This window comes from Schizosaccharomyces osmophilus, chromosome 3 (assembly GCF_027921745.1).
Source record: "Schizosaccharomyces osmophilus chromosome 3, complete sequence".
In the NCBI taxonomy this organism is placed as follows: Eukaryota; Fungi; Ascomycota; class Schizosaccharomycetes; order Schizosaccharomycetales; family Schizosaccharomycetaceae; genus Schizosaccharomyces; species Schizosaccharomyces osmophilus.
In genome coordinates this window covers 248,170-268,254 of record NC_079240.1, presented here as the reverse complement: position 1 = coordinate 268,254, position 20,085 = coordinate 248,170, and the positions used below count along the sequence as shown (strand labels likewise).

The 20,085-nt window shown below is 40.3% G+C and overlaps 9 protein-coding genes across 9 annotated transcripts; 4 read left to right on the top strand and 5 right to left on the bottom strand.

Annotated features, from left to right (window-relative positions):
• Nucleotides 1-405: 405 nt before the first annotated feature.
• ent3 (ENTH/VHS domain protein Ent3) lies at nt 406-1,818 on the top strand (the record flags this gene model as incomplete). Its single annotated transcript, XM_056182963.1, has 1 exon — nt 406-1,818. The coding sequence occupies one exon, from the start codon at nt 406-408 to the stop codon at nt 1,816-1,818; it is 1,413 nt and encodes a 470-aa protein (XP_056039066.1).
• Nucleotides 1,819-2,422: 604 nt separating this feature from the next.
• Nucleotides 2,423-3,922, bottom strand: ugp1 (UTP-glucose-1-phosphate uridylyltransferase-like Ugp1; the record flags this gene model as incomplete). The annotated part of the gene is made up of 1 exon (XM_056182962.1): nt 2,423-3,922. One exon carries the CDS (start codon nt 3,920-3,922, stop codon nt 2,423-2,425), a length of 1,500 nt encoding a protein of 499 aa, XP_056039063.1.
• Nucleotides 3,923-4,256: 334 nt separating this feature from the next.
• qtr3b (tRNA queuosine modification protein Qtr3-like) lies at nt 4,257-5,337 on the bottom strand (the record flags this gene model as incomplete). Its single annotated transcript, XM_056182961.1, has 2 exons — nt 4,257-5,004; nt 5,090-5,337. 2 exons carry the CDS (start codon nt 5,335-5,337, stop codon nt 4,257-4,259), a joined length of 996 nt encoding a protein of 331 aa, XP_056039064.1.
• Nucleotides 5,338-6,297: 960 nt separating this feature from the next.
• tef101 (translation elongation factor EF-1 alpha Ef1a-a) lies at nt 6,298-7,680 on the top strand (the record flags this gene model as incomplete). Its single annotated transcript, XM_056182960.1, has 1 exon — nt 6,298-7,680. One exon carries the CDS (start codon nt 6,298-6,300, stop codon nt 7,678-7,680), a length of 1,383 nt encoding a protein of 460 aa, XP_056039068.1.
• A 518-nt stretch (nt 7,681-8,198) lies between these two features.
• Nucleotides 8,199-10,652, bottom strand: efr3 (phosphatidylinositol-4 kinase plasma membrane scaffold Efr3; the record flags this gene model as incomplete). The annotated part of the gene is made up of 2 exons (XM_056182959.1): nt 8,199-10,407; nt 10,453-10,652. The coding sequence occupies 2 exons, from the start codon at nt 10,650-10,652 to the stop codon at nt 8,199-8,201; spliced, it is 2,409 nt and encodes an 802-aa protein (XP_056039069.1).
• Nucleotides 10,653-11,086: 434 nt separating this feature from the next.
• Nucleotides 11,087-12,611, bottom strand: lat1 (dihydrolipoamide S-acetyltransferase E2, Lat1; the record flags this gene model as incomplete). The annotated part of the gene is made up of 2 exons (XM_056182958.1): nt 11,087-12,470; nt 12,538-12,611. 2 exons carry the CDS (start codon nt 12,609-12,611, stop codon nt 11,087-11,089), a joined length of 1,458 nt encoding a protein of 485 aa, XP_056039067.1.
• Nucleotides 12,612-13,547: 936 nt separating this feature from the next.
• Nucleotides 13,548-14,861, bottom strand: SOMG_04170 (transmembrane transporter; the record flags this gene model as incomplete). Its single annotated transcript, XM_056182957.1, has 1 exon — nt 13,548-14,861. One exon carries the CDS (start codon nt 14,859-14,861, stop codon nt 13,548-13,550), a length of 1,314 nt encoding a protein of 437 aa, XP_056039013.1.
• A 1,347-nt stretch (nt 14,862-16,208) lies between these two features.
• SOMG_04169 (uncharacterized protein) lies at nt 16,209-16,553 on the top strand (the record flags this gene model as incomplete). The annotated part of the gene is made up of 1 exon (XM_056182956.1): nt 16,209-16,553. The coding sequence occupies one exon, from the start codon at nt 16,209-16,211 to the stop codon at nt 16,551-16,553; it is 345 nt and encodes a 114-aa protein (XP_056038982.1).
• A 1,353-nt stretch (nt 16,554-17,906) lies between these two features.
• Nucleotides 17,907-19,520, top strand: SOMG_04168 (transmembrane transporter; the record flags this gene model as incomplete). The annotated part of the gene is made up of 1 exon (XM_056182955.1): nt 17,907-19,520. One exon carries the CDS (start codon nt 17,907-17,909, stop codon nt 19,518-19,520), a length of 1,614 nt encoding a protein of 537 aa, XP_056038981.1.
• Between the last annotated feature and the right edge of the window lie 565 nt (nt 19,521-20,085).

The following is a 20,085-nucleotide window of genomic DNA, read 5'->3' as shown; positions in this document are numbered from 1 at the left end:
AGTCAACCGGAATAGCCCAAGCAGAATACTAACAATTCAGATCCACTGGCATCCTCTCTTGCTAAATCAATCATAATTTCTTTTTCGATTTGTTTATTAACACAAACAAATCTACTTGTTATTCGTTTATCGAAATGCACCGGAGTGCGAAATCCAACTTACAGCAATGAACCGCGCAAGAAGACAGTAGTCAAGGCCACCACTACGGTTTTATAGAATTTAACTCGCAGGCACCTGCAGAGTACAATTCACAGAGAAAAGATCTCCAAAGAAGATTTAAGTCGTTAGAGACAAATACGACAAAAACAGCTTTTAGAAATTGAAAAGAAAAAAGTCCACAAAATTTGGACAAGGCTTTCACTACACAAATTGAGAAACTCTTGAAGGAGAAAAACAAAAATTCAGATGGACGGGCTTCAATCAAGTATAAAAAACATTAATTTGTATGACATTAAAGCAGCGGTTAGGAAAGCGCAAAATGTGGTAATGAATTATACTTCGACAGAAGCTAAAGTGCGTGAAGCCACAAATAACGAACCCTGGGGTTCAAGTACGTCTTTGATGATGGAAATTGCCCAAGGAACGCATAACTATTCTCAATTGAATGAAATTATGCCAATGGTTTACCGCAGATTCACCGAGAAGACAGCCGAAGAATGGCGCCAAATCTACAAAGCTCTTCAACTGTTGGAATTTCTAGTAAAGAATGGTTCTGAAAGAGTTATCGACGATGCTCGTGCCCATCAGGCAACGATTAAGATGTTACGCAACTTTCATTACATCGACCGTTATCAAAGAGACCAAGGATTGAATGTGAGAACTAGAGCAAAAGAATTGGTTGAGCTGCTCAACGACAACGATCGTATACGCCAGGAGAGACGAAAGGCTCGACAAACTCGCGGTAAATACTTCGGCGTAGGTAATGACGCTGATGCAAGATTGTCTTCCGGATCCCGCCCAAGGTACTCGGGTTTCGGAAGCTCTCCACATGCTACTAGTTTTAGAAATAATCGCGTTTATGGGGATGGTGGCGGCTTTTCTGACTATGGCAGTGGCCCTGGTTTCCATGACTCGTCTTCCTATAGCGATACTCATGATCATTCCGAGTACGACGAATATAATGAAAACCATGATAGTGCTGGTCCTAGTGCACGTGCATCTAGATTGTCTCCACATACTACAAGAAACTCCGAACCCAGTGCCACTCCAATTTCTCCCCCTCCCAAGCAACAGCAACAGTCTGCCGTGGCTGATCTTCTTGGACTCGAAGAGCCCGCCGCTCCTGCACCCGCTTCTTCAACCATACCCACTTCCGCTAATACTGCTAACATTGGGGATGATGATGGATTTGGTGACTTTCAAACTTCCTCTGCTGTTTCAACTGCCGCTGCAGTTTCTGCAAATGACGACGACGATGCTTTTGACGATTTTCAGAGTGCGCCCTCAGCTCCTTCCGCGTCTGGTGGAATTGGAAATATGGCTTCTTTCAACTCTTTCTCTTCATCTGCCGCCACCCCCTCATTTGGAAACGTTGCTTCTTTAAACGTTAATACTCCTACTGCCGTCGGTCTCTCACCTCAAAACTATCCCTCATCCACCCAAACTACTCAATCAGCCAAGGTCGTGAAAGGTTCGGGCTCTGGTGGAGATGCTTTCGGTAGTCTCTGGAGTTCAGCGGTAACCAAAGTGAAGCATGATGACCATTCGAAAACGGGTACAAACTCCCCACCAGTCTCGATGGTTCCTCCTGTCTCTACATCGTCTATTCCACCTACCTCTAATCTTCTTTCCAGTGATGATAATAATCTCCTTTTGTGAGTTCCCAGTTAATTACTGATAATTATGAACTTGTAGACGAGGATTGAACATCGCGTCTTATGCGAGCCGTGATGGATTGAGTTGCATAACCGAGTTGAAATAACAATATCTTGTTCTTTGAAAATTCATGAAATTTAATTCGCTGATTTTATTTTGTTTTTTCTTTGATATTGTGAAGCTTGCTGTTCTTTTCTGTCCTTTCTTTATTAAGTCGTTTTTGTTATTTATAATTTGATCTAAATTAACTGTCACATTCCTGTTTACGATTGCTGTAAGTTATCCTCGTATCTTACGCAAGAACTTTGGAGAGGACCTGGATAGTCCTTATGCTGGAACTACATATTTCAGTTGTCCGTTCATTAAAAGATAATATTCGTTTGTTTGTTGAAATGTGCCAAACGTAAAGCAATTCGTGTAGTTTTTGCAGGATATACCTGAATATTTAGATGTCAATATATACTACGATAATAAAATTCCTATAATTTATTAATTAAAGTTGAATCATATACTGAAAATGAGATTGTATTAGCAAGTCATTTACAGTATTCCATATCTAATCATAAAAAATCCATACATAAAAGTTTTCGCAATTAGCAAAAGAGCGTTAGTGGTCCATTATTTTACAGTTCCCAGATACTACACAGTTTTCTAAAACAGCGTTAGGTGGGATATGCAGCGTCGCATTTGGTGATGCTACGATAACAATATTGCCTTTCAAAACAACATTTTTTCCAAAATAAACATTACCAGAAATCGACAGCGAAGTTAAATCTTTAATACTGGGCATGTGCGGTATTCGACGAAACAATTCTGCTTCGTCAGTAAACTCATTAGTTAAGTTGACAACTGGAGGAGAAAACCCAACCTTAGATTCATCGATTTTTAAAGATCCATGATCAATGGAATACAAATCACCACGTACAAGGAGCAAATCCGCAGACTTCTTTACGGAAATAAATCTTTGACGGTTAACTTTTATTCCCTCGGTTTTTTTGAATTGACTAATGGCGGAACCAATAGAAGTTGTAAACTCGATTACCCTAGTTGATTCATCATTACGGTTGATGGTTTTGATGTTCGGCATTATATCCAAATTGAGTTCTCGATTTTCAACTACTCGTTTAACAGCTGGCAAATAAAGCCAAACATTGTTCGTATTGATAGATTTGAAAACTCGATCTGAAGTAAATTCTTCCTGGTGCTTTTCTGGAACTTGATTTCGTTCTAACAATCGTAAAATGCCATCCTGGTTAACAAGGATACCAACCTTGACATCCGCTTTGGTTTTATCAGTAACCTCCATCGCGTACTCTATTTCGTTTTCTATAACGTGTGAAAGAAGTCTGAGATCGACAGATGCACCCAAATTATCGATGTTGCTCACGAATAAATAGTCTTTTCCTTGTGCGAGCAAACGGTCTATAATTCCCGAGTGGACGAGGGCCTCAAAAACATCCCCATGTCCAGGTGGATACCATTCCTCAATGGGAGAAGGAGCAATTTTTGGAACTGGAAGCTGAGAACCCACGGAAACGCGAGGATACCGCGACTGCTCAAAGGTAGATATGTCAAGGTTGTAGCCAGTATATTTTCGAAGACTTTTACATGTCTCATCATTTGTATCACAAGAATTCATTAATAAAAAAGGAACCGCCACCTCGTATCGTTTATTAAGGTATTCAATTTGTTGGATACTCAAGTCAAGAAACGTCTGACTGTCATGAAGCTCAATTAATGCTTTCGGCTTATTTATACCCATGTTATTCCCCATTCCACCATTTAGTTTTAGAACTGCTACCCGGTCCAAATACTTTGATCCTTGTTCACAAGGAAGTAAACTCATGTAATCCGTGACATCCTGGGGCCCCAAAGGCCGAATCGAATCCCAATCACACTCATATCCTTTAACTGTATGCAATAAATACCTCCGATACAGAGCAAAAAAGTTTTCCATCTGAAGTTTGAATATCCGTCGATCAGTCACCTTGGAATTATGTACAAGTTTGTCAAGCTCGTTTTTCATGGTGCTCGCTGAAATACTAACAGCAATACTGTCAAAGTCCAAAGTGGACTGGGATTTAAAATGGACCCGTCGATGAAGCATTCTCCTTTACTTTAATGATGCTGGTTAAAGGCAAGAAAAAAAACAACCGTAATATTCGCTATAAACAATGGTGGTACCGATGGTTTTGGCTTTGTCTACAACAAATCACATCACCTAGCGCTGCTTATTTCTATGACTTCCGACGTAGTACAACAATACCCACACTTTAAATTTTATCTGATCTGATATGCAAATGGAAAACGAAATAGTAAATAAAAGATTGTTTGAACTATGATAAATCATAGATACTAAATTCCCTATTTATGTAAATGCAATGTTTCAGAATTTGATATTATTATTAATGTAGTGAGAGAAGGATGATTCATCGCTTTTTTTAAAACATAATGGTGTCTTGGTATAAGAAACGTGGAGAATTTCGTATTTCAGGTGAGAACTTTCCTAACTTCCAGAGAGCTTGATCTATTTGAGGAGATGGGATTTTAGTTCTTTCGGAAATCAATTCGCAGACAAAAACAGAAGACGCTCGAAGCACAACTATTTCTTCTTTTTCTAATGGCGTCTTATTCTCCAACTTTGCTTTTAACTCATTAGGAATTTCTAGGACTCCATAAAGATATAGGACAGTTGGTATAACATTGTCGGCGAAAATACACAACCCTTGACGACCAAATCTGTCGGGATACAAAAGCGATAGCTGGTAAGCAACTACTTGTGCCTTTTTTAATAAATAAACTTCTTTTCCAAAAACTTGCTCGATATCATGAAATGCTGGAAACGTGCTAACGAGCGCATGGATAAGGATTGAAGGATCCTTGCTGTTGCCATATCGAAGGCAGAATTCTCCCAATGACGAGAAGTTTTCCTTCTTTAAAATCTCTCCCGTAGAATTAAGTACAAAAGTCATTTTCTTCACCAATTCCATCAAGTGACTAGAAGAAACTGCAAAGACTCCAGGAAGGGATTCCACTGGCGTTTCTTCTATAGCAGGGAGATTCATCCAAGATTGGATATCGTGTTCTTTGATGTTTGTTAAGTGAGTGGCATCTGGGATTCCGTTCTCGTTGGAAATATAAATGGACAGCATCAAAAACAGCGAAGCTTCTTGTGCACCACGTCCAATTCTGTAGAAAGCTTGAGTTAGTAAAGCACTAAAACCTTTGCGAAGCAAAATAGCTTTACAAAATTGATAGATAAGAAGAGACTTACGCTTCGTGAAGTTGTTCTCGGAAGCCAGAGCCAAAACTTACTAGACCATAGAGAGCAACAAAATTCACTTCATCCTCTATACTTTTAAAATTTAAAGGAAACTTTAATGGACGAGCATCTTGCAACGTACCCTTCAGCGCGTCAATCAACGCAGGCAAAGATGATTGTGAAATTGATATCCAATTACACAAATCCACTAATTCCTTTGTACTTGTTTTGATATTTTCTAATAAATTATTACCTGACATTGTCGGAAACTGTCAAAGATTAGGGGCAAATTTTGACGTTGGCAAGTGACAGATAAATCCTCGTTGTAAAAGTTTTACGATATTTCACTTGCTATCCTTTTTGTGTGTCAAAAAAACAAATGCAAGAACTTATTTGGAAATTGTCTATTTAAAAGAAGGATCTTTGTTAAGTAGGTATTTTTTGTTCTTACACTTTTCATGCCAGGTATGCTGACGCCATCAGTAACAAAAACATAATCTAAAGTCAACCTTGGAAAATGGGATTAAAGAGCGTTTCGAGGATACGAATCTGTTACTAGATACTTTTGTTGTATTATAATTAAATACAGCTAGTATGAATGTCATTGCTCTAGGATTCACTGCTTTAACGAAGGAAAGAGAATCGTAGTATACCTTTCTAATTTGTAGTGTATAAAAGCAAGCATTAACAACAAAAACCATCGTTCCCATTTGTTTACGTGATAGTACGACCATGTATTCAGCTATATGTGTGAGGAAATAAATGAAAACAGCGTTTCCTAAATGGAATAACATCTGCAGGATTGCCTTTTATATTCGATTAATTGAACACTTGTGGTAATCAATTTCTTCTTTATTCAATCTTATATTGATGATTCTTGTTCTGTGATTTTAGTAAATCAGTACTGATCTTCCACAATGTGTCGTACCCCTGAATTTTCCTTCTTACTATTGATTTGACTATAATAGAACCTAAAACCGCGATAATTATCTTCAACCAGAATTGTAATTATGCAGTTTTTCCATCCTACTATTTATTCTATTTTATTTATTTACTAATGCAGTCTTTAAACTTCTACGCAAAGCAAAGTTACCAAAGAGCAACGATAGTAAAGCAAGTCACATATTTTCCGCAAGGAAAACAGTCACACCGGAACTACTAAGTAGAACATGGGACTGTAATAAGCTTCCATCCACCAACCACTTTAATACAACAACAAAATGGGCAAGGAAAAGGGACATATTAACATTGTCGTTATCGGTCACGTCGATTCTGGTAAGTCTACCACTACCGGTCACTTGATTTACAAGTGTGGTGGTATCGACAAGCGTACCATCGAGAAGTTCGAGAAGGAAGCCACCGAATTGGGTAAGGGTTCCTTCAAGTACGCCTGGGTTTTGGATAAGCTCAAGGCCGAACGTGAACGTGGTATCACCATCGACATTGCCCTCTGGAAGTTCGAAACTCCCAAGTACTATGTTACCGTTATCGATGCCCCTGGTCACCGTGACTTCATCAAGAACATGATTACCGGTACTTCTCAAGCTGACTGTGCCATCCTCATCATTGGTGGTGGTACTGGTGAATTCGAAGCTGGTATCTCTAAGGACGGTCAAACTCGTGAGCACGCTTTGCTTGCCTACACCTTGGGTGTCAAGCAACTCATCGTTGCTGTCAACAAGATGGACTCCGTCCAATACTCTCAAGCTCGTTTTGAGGAAATTATCAAGGAGACCTCCAACTTCGTCAAGAAGGTCGGTTTCAACCCCAAGACCGTTCCTTTCGTCCCTGTCTCTGGTTTCCAAGGTGACAACATGATTGAACCCACCACCAACATGACCTGGTACCAAGGCTGGCAAAAGGAGAGCAAGGCTGCTGGTGTCGTCAAGGGTAAGACTCTTTTGGAAGCCATTGACGCCATTGAGCCCCCTATCCGTCCCGTTGAGAAGCCTCTCCGTCTTCCTCTTCAAGATGTTTATAAGATCGGAGGTATCGGTACAGTCCCCGTCGGTCGTGTCGAAACCGGTACTATCAAGCCCGGTATGATCGTCAGCTTTGCCCCCTCTGGTATCACCACTGAAGTTAAGTCCGTCGAAATGCACCACGAGTCTCTTCAAGCTGGTCTCCCCGGTGACAACGTCGGCTTTAACGTCAAGAACGTTTCCGTTAAGGATATCCGTCGTGGTAACGTTGCTGGTGACTCCAAGAACGACCCTCCTATGGGCTGTGCTAACTTCACTGCTCAAGTTATTATTCTTAACCACCCCGGTCAAATCTCTGCTGGCTACTCTCCTGTTTTGGATTGCCACACTTCTCACATTGCTTGCCGTTTCAACGAGCTCGTTGAGAAGATTGACCGTCGTACCGGTAAGAAGATTGAAGAAGCCCCCAAGTACGTCAAGTCCGGTGATGCTTGTATCGCTCAAATGGTCCCTACCAAGCCTATGTGCGTTGAAGCTTTCACTGACTACGCTCCTCTTGGTCGTTTCGCCGTCCGTGACATGCGTCAAACCGTCGCTGTCGGTGTCATCAAGGCCGTCGAGAAGGTTGCCCCTGGTCAAGCTAAGGTTACCAAGGCTGCCCAAAAGGCTGGTAAGAAGTAAAGTTCTTGATGATTTTCATCGAGCCTTTACTAATCAATCTTATCAATTGGTTGTTTAGGATTGAATTAATTAGTAATTGATATTATAAAGAAAACTGCTTAAGTAAGTATGCATGTATGTCAATGACAAGCTGTGGCTTATTTTCCATCGATACGTAATTTATGTGTTGCCATTTCATGGTAATTGTCGTTTTCCGTGGAGCGTGCTGAGGATCGTAGGGAAAATAAATGGGGTGTAAACAAGAAGAGCCTAACCTTAGTTTCTTTAGAGATTTCTTGTTAAACCCAGCGGGGTTGATGGTTTACGTGTTTATATTGATGGAACTACCATTCGAACACTAAACCACAAGAAAATAGACTTGTATTTTAGGTGACATTGATACCTATATATATATATCTAGATATGTACGTATATTGTAACAGAATGAGTGATAGCTCCATTAACCTCAAAGAACGAGGTCAAGAGGAAAGCGATATTTTTTGACAATTTCATATATCCCAAACATGCAAAAACAATCTCTATAAGTTAACGTATGGGGGGTGTTGGATAGTCGGTGCTGAGAGAGAGTTATTCATATTAAAAATGTCCAATAATGGGAGGGGACTAGCAGAACGCAATGACAGTGTTATTTCAGATGGCGTACGGAAGCCCGATGATGTCCGAGCACTCGGGGGAGATTCCAAAGCTTGCTTCAACGTCAGAATTTTCTCGTTCTTTGGGTTCTGATTGTCGACTTTCGCAGATGGATGAGTTTTGTGAACCATTATTGGATTTGGATTAAAATCTGACATCATCAGCCCATTAGTAAATGAGTTTTCTGAAGAAGAAGATAAAGTAACTGTTTTAGTAGGTTTCTGTATTTTTTCATAAAAGCTCGAATACTTTGGATGCCAAGATTTTTCCAAAAATAAAACTTTTGATTCCTCAGGATAAACTGAAGGATTTTTCTGTAACAATTCTGAAACAACTTCATCAAGTGAAAGAGATATAGTGCTAGTAGTATTTGTGGGCAAGGGATCCCACAAATTTCTGGCCTTTCTGCCGTTAAAATCCAAACCTACGAGAACTTCAGACGGAAGAGACATTCTCCACTTTAAGCTCATCCTTTTTAAAGTATCATTACCCAAGCAATCAGAGACATAAAGAAGATAATCGGCTATCAAAGCTTGATGGGATATCAAGTAATGCCCTTCCGTAGCATTTAAAGCTCGATACAGCGAAGGGAGGAAAGCAGCTACAGTAATAGGTCCATAAACGGCATAAAATTTTTGTGATAGTCTGAGTACAGCCTCAAACTCTCCCAAGAAACAAAACTTTCCAAGCCATTTTTCGATTTGTCCACTTATTTCGTAGATGAAACTCCATAAAGCGGAGAAATAAGAAACTGTGCTTTTTCCAAAAACTGTATTAAAGTCAAAAATAGAGGTAGGTGAAATATTCAAAAACTCAAAAAAAACGTTAACGGTCTTTAAGCGAACAAATGGTGAATCTGAAGTATATACACGCTGAAAAGTTGCTGGCCAAGCCTTATACAAAAAATCAGCAATGAATGAAAGTGTACCAACTGAAGAAGGCCTTTCCTTCTCCATTTGTTCCATCTGCATGATATCCAAAGCCGTAAGCACAACCAGCTGAGTGGCAGTTGTAGCTTTCTCACTTGAAAGTGAATCCATCTCTTTCCATACATCGGCGAACTCTTCGTTGTAATACTGATGATTGATTAAGGAAGTAATACATAGCAGAAGTAAATATAAACGCCGAGGTAATCGCTCAGTTGGAGATGCACACAACGTGTACCATTCTGAATCACTAATTTCAGTATTTTCTATTGCAATTAGAAGATGAAATTCTACCTCTCTGAGAACGTCAATCACAGAAAGACCCGGAATAGAATTTTGGGAGTTAAGGATGGAATAGATCATGTAGGGAACCAAAACATTAGTATTTGCATTTTCAATGCGGCTGCTTTGCAAACAACGTAAACAGCAAAAAAAGATAGAATGCCGTAGTTCAACGGGAGTCCACTCAACTATTTGGTTGAGTATAACAGAAATGTAAGTCTGATTAACCACAGTATTTGATTTACCAGAGAAAAAATGAACTAGAGATTTCGTGCTTTCAGTCATGAATAGAGGATTGGTCTGAGTATATACGTTATATAAAACCCTCAGCGATAATTTTTTATTCGCGATCTCTACAGTGTCGCCAACTTCATCATGTTCTGGTAAAGATATACCAGTAGTACTGGGAGGTAATGGCCTAAATGCTTGAGCTGTTGAGCGTACCAAAGCAATAAAGCTTTGTTGGGCCATTTCATTTTTGCTCCAAGCATTACTTAGAAAAGCATGAATAACGAAATGGGGCTGACTACGTGATTCGCCTTCAACATTTGATAGCTTACAAGATGTCAAGGCGTGAAATGCCTTCAAGCCTAGCATTCTTGATTGCTGGGGATCTGGGGGGCTTTCGCTTCTAGATAGGTCAAAATAGAACGAAACCAATTCATCGAATGATTTATAAAATTCATTTCCAAAAGCCAAGGAATTTGTTTTTATACTCCGTTCGCAAAAGGAAGCAAAACAATCCACTGAAACGTTTTGGACGTCCAAGTTTTTGAGATTACTAGAAGCCAACAGTATTTTAACAATCTCTGAGGCCATGATCATTACATTTTCTGGACACTTTTGGATCAAAGTTCGACAAATCTTCAAAGCGATGACCGTTTCACTATTTAAGTTAGTAAACAGCTTGTCTTACAAGAGACCCTCTTACTTTTCCCTTCTTCTGTATACGCTATGTTGGACAAGACGACTTAAATAACGAATGACCTTCCTCAATTTCCCTGAGTTGGATGCGGCATAGTAGCTCAAATAAGCTAAAGGTGAACCGTTAGGCTCCGACCCTCCTATTTTTCTTGAAGGAAAGCATTTGAGTACTAATTTTTTGTGCTTAGAGCGAAATAAAAGCCACATGGAAGCCAATTGAAAGGTCAGTCATGAAACAGCGTCCGAGTTGGTAAACGGATGAAGTAAGGTGGTGGTGGTGTATACCATATCTCATTAAGCACACAACATGTAATCTTAATTTATCTAAGCGAACCAATTATTCTAGTATCAAATTTATTATAAAAACGCTAACTAATAAATGTTTACTCTCCATATCCACCGAAAATACTTTTAAACTTATGCTAAGTATGTAAGCTTTTACTACAGTATACAAAGTTGAACTTTACAAAAGAAATAAATGTACTGATTCTCATTCGTAGATAATGGTACTACATTCGACTTTAACGTTAAATGTATGAAGGAAATAACACAGCAAGGAATCACATTAGTCACCAGCAATATTTAGATTTAAATTAAGGATACTGAATTCAAATCCTTTAAATTAAAAAGAAAGACGTCATTTAAAGCAAGAGCTCCAAAGGATTTTCCATGATCTTTTTAAGAGCGGTGGTGAAACGAGCAGCCATAGCACCGTCAACAACGCGATGATCAGCGCTCAAAGTGCATTTCATAATAGGAGCAACCCTGAAGCCCTTCTCAGAGGTCTTATCAGGAACAACAGTCTCGTTAACAGTACCAACAGCCAAGATACCAGCTTGAGGAGGGTTGATAATAGCAGTAAATTGATCAACAGGGAACATACCCAAATTAGAGATTGTGAAAGTACCACCTTGGTATTCCTCAGGCTTCAATCTGTTGATACGGGCACGTTGACCATAGTCCTTAGCCAGGTTGGAAATTTCACGAAGACCAAGGCCACTAGCATTACGGATAACGGGGGTAACTAAGCCGGAAGGAGTAGCAACGGCCATAGAAATGTCGACGTTCTTATATTGACGAATAAACTCACCCATCCAAGCGGAATTAACTTCGGGAACTTCTCTCAAAGCGGCAGTAACAGCCTTAATTACGAGGTCATTAACAGAGAGCTTGTAACGGCCATCAGCCATAGAGTTAAGAGCAGTGCGAAGGCGAACAATCTTTTCGGCATCAATGGCGACGCTAACATAGTAATGAGGGTTGATTTGCTTACTTTCAGTAAGGCGAGAAGCGATAATCTTGCGCATGTTGCTCAAGGGTAAATCTTCATAGGTGCCAGCGGCAGCAGCGTCCTTAACAGAAGCAGCAGGAGTAGTTGCGGCAGCAGCAGCTTTATTTGAAGGAGCGGCAGGTTGGGCGGGTTTAAAGTTTTCGACATCGACCTTGATGATACGGCCATTGGGACCAGATCCGCGCAGTTGAGACAAGTTAACACCCTTCTCTTCAGCCAACTTCTTAGCAATAGGAGATGCAAAGATTCGGTTGCCGTCAACACTGGTGGCTTCATGTGTCTCAGCCTCGGCAGCTTCGGGTTGAGCAGTAGCTTCAACCTTTTCTACCTTGGGTTCTTCTTTAGGAGTTTCAGGAGTTTCAGTAGCAGCAGCTTCGATGCTGAAATCATTGAAAGCTTCTACATCGTCCACGTTTTCTACAGTGAGAGCAACGGGCTTGCCGACAGGGACATCCTTAGCACCTGTCTCAATCAAAATTTTAGCCAAATAACCCTCATCTTGTTGTTCAAAATCCATCTGAGCCTTGTCAGTTTCAATTTCGCACAACACATCACCAGGCTCAATTCTGTCTCCAATACTTTTGTGGTATGCTCCAATATTACCAGCAGTCATAGTAGGAGACAAAGCTGGCATATTTAAAACTGTGTATGGAGGATATTCTTTTTTAGTAGCATAAGATCGGGCCATGCTACTAATCAGGGGGTAAAGATTGGCACGCTTAGCTGTAATTGTTCTAAAAAGATTAGTCATTTATAATCCAAGCCAAGGAACCAAGATTAAGGAGGATTTTTTCTACTTACCCGCCGGAAACCTGTAACGACTTCGTTACAGCGAAACCACGGCGCACATTTCGAACGAGACTTCCAGACAACATTTAGCGATTCCTCAGTGAGATTAAATAGAGATTTTTAGTCCGTTTTAACGCTAAATCGCCGCCAAAAACTCGAATTTGTGGTGTTGGTAGAGGAAAGCCACACTTTCCTATATGTGGGACGTCCCCTCCCGTATTGTGAGGTGCACTTCATTATGATAGCAAACACAATGAGAAATAGCAAAACAGACCGTAGGTATATAAGAAGGATTGCTCAACGATAATGTTAATCGGCTTACCATTATGGAAGTAAAAAGAATTACCAACTTTAGCAGCTTATTAATGTATACACAGGAATTATTTATGATAATGAAAAAAAAAGTTGATATCTTACAATTTGAACAAAAAGTTTTTACAAGATGAACTGTATTTACGCTGATAAAGTATAACACCAAACATCAATTGTTCATCCAAGCCTATCAGTATATTTGTAGCAATCAAAGCAAGTGCTAGTATTAGATTATAACCGAAAATCGAAATCGAACTGTCAAAACAATTAGAAAGAGCGATATAAGGGGTTCGTACAGAAATGAAGCCTACGTGTTCCATCCAAGCCTGCCAGAAAAAAGCAGCGATTCAGAACATTGGATATAGGTAAAGGTATAAATATAGGTCTAGATATAATGAAAATAGTAACAAATTAGTTAGCGGATTTTAAATTGGACACACGTTACGTGTAAAGGAGGTATAATAGAAGGTAGAAGGTATTAAGGCTTGTCAGATTTCCATCTTTATGAAACCATGATTTATGCGAGCAAAACGATTATGCAACAATATTAAACATCGATAACCAAACAAAACAATCAAACCGTCCTTTTCTATACTGCCATGTATGAAAGGAGACCAAAAGGAGAAAAAAAAAAAATTTAGACCAAAAACAATAAAACAAGGTTCCTCAACGGACTTTTAAGAGGAGGGTAAATCAAACAGGATCGAATTTTATAGATTTTGAGTATGGTTTATTTTTTTCACATACATTTCATCATGCACGATACGACCATCTTTGGAGGAGCCATTATCACTTCCTCCAGCGTTGTCTCCGCCAAATAGTTCTAGCTTTTCAAAGTACTTGAGGACATCAGGAGGAAGAATGTTGACATCTTCGTCCTTTCCAGGATAGAGGACTTCTTGGACGTATATGGCACGAATAGCAAGAAGGATCAAGATGACCCAGACGACGGATATGATACCACCGCAAACTTGGCCAAGGACATCAAGAGCTCTGGAGTCGACGGCCTTGCCGAGTTCTTGGATAACCATGACAAGACCGCCGTTTGCAAAAATCATAGCAAACCAGGAGATCTTGAATTTGAGTTTGCCAGGAGAGCAAAAACCGGCGACGACAGAAACCAAAGCAAGGATAAAGTTGAAAGCGCCCAAGGCAACCATGAAGATAGCCAAGAAGGTGCATATGAACATTAACCAGTCGGGAGAGTTTTTGGTGACGAAAATGGAATGCTGCTTGTGAACCGCACCAAAACCTAGATCCAAAAGAGTAAGACCTGTATAGGAAGGAGGGCTTACAAGGATAAACATACCAGGGCGGTCAGAGGGGGCCTGAAGACCGGCGGTGAAGAGACGTAAGAGGTTATTTCCATACAAAAGAAGATAGACCCAAAATCCCAAGCCCTGAAAGGCGATACCGGCAATGATCATGTTCTTTGCCTGTGCTGGAGGCTGGGACTCGACAATGGCACTGGCGGCGACACCGCAAATCATACAAGGAAAGATGGGAAGAACAACGGCAGGGATGATGGTACCTATTTGAAACGGATGGTTGCGGAAAAGGGTATAAAAGAGACTGACGCAAACTATGCAAGCAATGACAAAGTAGATCCAATAGGTAATGCGGATTGTCCAAACCATCCATTCACCGGTGTATGGATAGGCATATGGGTAGAAATTGCTGATGATGGTGGCGACGGAGAGGAGAAAAGTCGGCATGAAGACAGCTTCGCCAGCATTATTCCAAGATCTCCAAAAGGTACCTGGGTAACGAAGGAAGCGAAAGAGAATGCATACTGTGAAAAGGGAAAAAATACATAGTTGAAAGATGAAAATGATTTTTCCAAGGGTGGTGAGGCCATGGAACCGAAAGTAATACAGGGAGGTGATCATGCCAATACCACCTGTACCCATTGTCGAAGCAAACCATGCCCATGTAAAGTGTTGAAGACGCCTTGCTATGGGGAGGCGTTCACCACGCACGCGCAAGTCCAAGAGTTCATGATACCGTTGTTTCAAAAGACCCATTCACTATTTGTAAACAAAAAGGGAAAAGCAAAAAGGAAGATGTCGAAAAAAAACGAAAAAGTCAACACAAAAAGAAAAGAAAAAGAAAAGAGAGAATGAATCATTAATTGAAGACGCAAAATTCTATAGAAGAAAGGGAGGCAAGTTGAAAACAAACAAAACAATCAATAAAAAAAAAAGAAAAAAAAAAGATATGGGAAAGAACAAACTGCGTTGCCTTGAATTGCAATGGATGGTGGACTAGTTTTCAGTGTAAAAAAAAAAAAAAGCGAAAAACCTCTTGTTTTTATAAATCACGTCTCACGTTCCGCTGTGTTGGACGTTTGCCCGGGAACCGTATGTGGTGGATACCGAGAGAAATCCTTCCACCGGGGAATCCACCCAGTGCAAGGAGGACGCGAAACCAACATGGGCGAGTAGGCAAGAGGAAAGCAGAGCAAACAAGACTAGACTGTCTCGTCCATCTATAACTATCTTTTTCCTTTTTAAAATCATTGCTTGCTGAGTATGCTAGTTTGGTATAATCATCACTTTCTTACGACCGACGCCCAATCGCGGTATTTCAAAAACCGCAAAGGTCGGGATGGGTCTATTACGGAAGTGGAACGGAACGGGAAGAGAATTTCGGTGTACGGATAAGGAGAGATGAAATAAATCACCTCTATATAAAAAGACAAGCAATGAGAAACCCAAGTGAATCTTTTTGCCTTCAAATATGAATAGCGAGGAACCTAGTCCTCGCAAAACCCTCCTGCCGTAAAGGCTCCGCACTCGCAAACTGGATTTCCACCATGGAACGAGGTGAAGAAAAAGTAAACAAACGTTGGTACACCAGGAAAAATCAGGGCGGCCTCCTATGCATGTTTTGTTTTTTTTGCACGATGTCGTGTGGTGTCTTGTGATCAGAGGCAACGAGTCTGCCGTTTTTACCAGAGTCTTTATAACGTGATGGAAAAGCCGACTGGTGGTATCACCTTACAACAAAGAGGAACAAGAAGGTCAAGAGGGGCTCAACACCGAAACTGTTTCTTTCTTTCTTTTTCCCTCTTTCTTTGGGAAATCCTGAAATGTCCAAATTGTCTTCAAAGTCGGTTTCTTTCCCGATGCCAACAACTGCCAGCCGTCTCAAGTACCGATCGGGAGTTCTAATCACGGTCGCTTATCACTGTTTTTTTTTGTTTTGTTTTTCGGCATCTTCCTTTGTATGTACGAATAAAACGCCCTTTGTTATTTCTACTACCGAGTGGTGCATCTAAACGTCCAAACCAGCCGTTCCTCCATCAATCAGCAGAAAGAACCATGGTTTGTTTTAATCCATGATACAGACTCTTTTTGTTTTGTTTCTCAATGCCGGCCGTTCCCGGGTGTTTCTACTTCCGACGCACGAGCCTTCTTGAGTATTGGGGGACCTGTGCATTACCCTGGTTCTTGCTTGATTTCATACATACTTTAGAGTTTCCTCCCCATCATTGCATTTTCCAAGGTGCGGCGGTGCGCACTTGGAATTCTAAAGTTTACCCAGCCTTTTGTTTTGATTTCCCTCATCCACTCATTCCCGTCCCCCCTCCTTGGCCACAGTGGAGTCCCCTCGACGCCTCTTTGATCTCTTTCTTTCATTCGTTCAAGCTCCTCTTCTCTTTTCCATCATCCTCACGAAAGGCCTCAACAAGGTTCGAACTTGACGTCAATTGACGGCAATAAGAAGAAGATCTCGTGATTACACCTACCGGCTCTCCACAATTACGTCGGCATTGCAAAGGTATCAATGGTTCTAGATTGCTAAGAAACCCTATTGAATCACCAATCAATGAAAACAAGCAACGTGACTCGTATGTGGTTGCACTTTATTTTACCAGTCCACCGTGTCTCGTGTCTTATTTTGTTCATTGATGTTACCTTTCTCCTCATTGATACGTAGCCGAACTTATTTCTTCCTCTTACTATCTCGCTCTCCCTCTATTGTTTGCGTCATTTTTGGATATGTTGTTTTAAGTCGCATACAGCTTTGAGTCCTGGGTCTTGTATTTTCTTGCATTTATATAGGCCGCATTCCCCAGGTCTCTCTTGAATCCCCCCCATTTCGTATTTACTCATTCTCGAGTTTCGCTACCTCGAGATCTAATCCTTTTTTTCCTTCTTTCACATAGTCAGGTAGCCCTTTCCATTCTTCTTCTGACGCCTTTTTTTTTGTTTTTCTAACTTTGTGTTTGGACGCTTTTGTGTGTTTCCTTTACTACACTTTCCCCTTGGTTTGGTTGGTTTCTCTCTTCTTCATCATCCACGCCTTTACCAACAACCTGCCTTTGCTTTGTTTAGGGAATTCATTTGTTGTTATTTGAGATTTGAGATCCGAGGTTTCAGTTTCAGTTTCAATTTTCTCTTTTTCTCCCTTTCTTCTAGCCTCTCACGTTAACCCTTTTCTTTTCTCTATTATTTCTTTTTCTCTTTCCTAATTCGTTTTGAAGCTTTGTTTCCCCCTTTGCTTTACGTGATTCCCTCGATTAAATACTGGAAATACATGCCGATTAATCCTTTTTGAATTGAATTGACTTTGCTTTCTTTTGTAGTTTGTATTTTTTTTGTCTTTCGCATTTCGTTTCGCTAAAACAAAGTGACGATTTTTCAATTTGTTTCATTCATTGCTTCGTTTCTTTTTGAACTCTTGATTTCACCCCTACGACGCTTTGACTTTCGAGGCATTTATCTACATCTCTTATAAAACCGTGCGGAATTCTAATCTTAAAGGTCAGTTCTTGCAAAGTGTTCTCTACAAATCAACACCCAACATTCATTTTCATTTAGGTGTTTGCTTTCACTCTTTTCTATTTCGTTTTTTTCTCTTTCCTTCCTTCTGCTTTTTCGCTGTCAACGACGTTTGTTGCTTGATTTCTGCATATCGTCTTGCGTGTTCTGTCCATTCTTTTTGTTGAACATTTGGAGTCTTTTCTCTTTTCATCTTAACCTTCTTGTTTTTATTTAACCATTGTTTCCTTTTCTATTTTTACATCTCTCTTATCTTTTGTTTTTTTGATATAGACGAAAACAATGGACTATATTTTTCTGTTGACAGGTAGGAAGTTCCGCCATATTGACATCAATGCAAGCCTAAGTAACGTTAATTCCAAGAAAGCTTCCGCTCCACAAGGCCAAGAACCTACTCATCAGCAGCATGAAAAGGTAGAGCCTCAGGCCCAATCCAGCGACGAAGATGATGGGTTTACTTCTTCCCATAGTAAATCTACGCAAGAGGAGCAGGACAATTCAGATTACCAAGTTGCTTGGGACGGTTTAGACGACCCTTTAAATCCCAAAAACTGGCCTATGTGGAAAAAGAATCTTACCTTAGGTATCGCTTCCTTTATCGCCATTGTAATCACCGCTAATTCCAGTATTTTCTCTGCTGGTGGTGGTGTCGCTGCAAAACAGTACCACGTAGGTGCTGCTGTCGGTGACTTGTGTTCTGCTGTGTTTTTATTGGGTTTCGCTGCTGGTTCTGTTATTTTTGCTCCTCTTTCCGAGGTCTATGGACGGCTTCCTATTTATTCTTGTACGCTCATCATTTTTACCCTCTTTCAAATCGGAGGTGGGCTTTCAAAAAACATTTGGAGTTTAGTTATTTTTCGCTTTATACACGGCTTCTTTGCTTGTACTCCCATGTCTGCATGCGGTGGTACTGTTAGTGATCTCTATTCCCCTGTCGAGCGTACCTCAGCATTGCTCTTCTTTTGTGCCTGTGCCTTTATTGGTCCCCTTACTGGACCTACCATTGGTGGTTTTATCACCGATAGCAAGTTAGGTTGGAGATGGGACTTTTGGATTAATATGATTTGGGCTGGCCTTACTTGGTTAATCGTTATATTTGTCATGCCCGAAAGTCATGGATCTACAATTCTCGATTTTAAAGCTAGGTACCTTCGCAAAAAAACAAGCTGCAGTTTGTGGTACAACGAGCATGAGCTTCAACGTAGTGTTACCAATGCTATCCGTACCTCGTTAACACGTGGTATCAAGCTTTTGAGTACCGAAGCCATTGTCCAAGCCATTTGTTTGTATCTTGTATTCGTCAACGTCCTTCTCTATATGGTGAACGTCGGTTATCCTTTGATGTTTGCTCAATACGGATTCAATGCTGGTGAAGAGGGTCTTGCTATGCTTGGTGTTGACGTCGGGGTTGGCGTAGGCTTCGCCTTTACTCCCTTGATCCACTGGCATTATAAGAAACGCTTCAAGATGAACAATGGAAATGTTCGTCCCGAAGACCGTCTATGGCCTCTCTTCTTCGGCTCCTTCTTCATTCCAATAAGTCTCTTTTGGTTGGCATGGACCTGTTACCCAACAGTTCATTGGGCAGCCCCATTAGTAAGTGGGATCTTCTTGGGATGGGGATTTTTGTATGTCTTGCAAGCTTGTTATTCTTATCTTGTTGATTCCTACCACGAGTTGGCGGCTAGTGCATTGGCCGTTGGTACAACCACGCGTTATGCTGCCGGTGGTGGTATGACTGTTGTTGCTCGTCCTATGTACAATAATTTGAACTTTCACTGGGCTACCTCTTTGTTGGCTTTTATTGGCTGTGCCCTTGTTCCCATTCCTTTCCTCTTTTATTTCTTTGGTAAAAGAATTCGTCAAAGAAGTTCTCATGCTTACAAGGGTGGTTAAATGAAAAGGAGCACGAGGTGCTCTAAGTGTATTATAGTTTCTGCATTATATGTTAAGATTGTCGTTAATGTTTTTTTCTATTAAAAGTTAACAATGAGGTTCGGAATTTTCGACTGGTTTGAAAAGGACGAAGTATATTATTGTTGAGTTTCTCAGAGGACAACAAATTTGAATTTTATACCCTAAAATTGGGAATGATGTGCTTTATAAATAAAGGATGAGACAGAATTATCATCCTGCTGTTTATAATCTCTGTAATATACTTTGAAAAAGGTATATGGTGGATAGGGTCTGTATGCTAGGTGGCCCTCTCATCAAATATGCTTTGGACTACGATTAATGATTTCTACAGTCTTCCCTAAGAATTTGTACGTATATTATGAGCCATGCAAGTTGTTATATATATTTAGACAAAAAAAGAAGCATGTTGAAGTTCTGTGTATTTGTGCAGATAATCCAACATGGTCTAGTAAAAACTAAAAAATAAAATTTTCTGAACATTCATTTTGGTTTTAAGTATAAAAGTATCTATATATTGAGTATACTTAAGACTTAGTTTTTGATT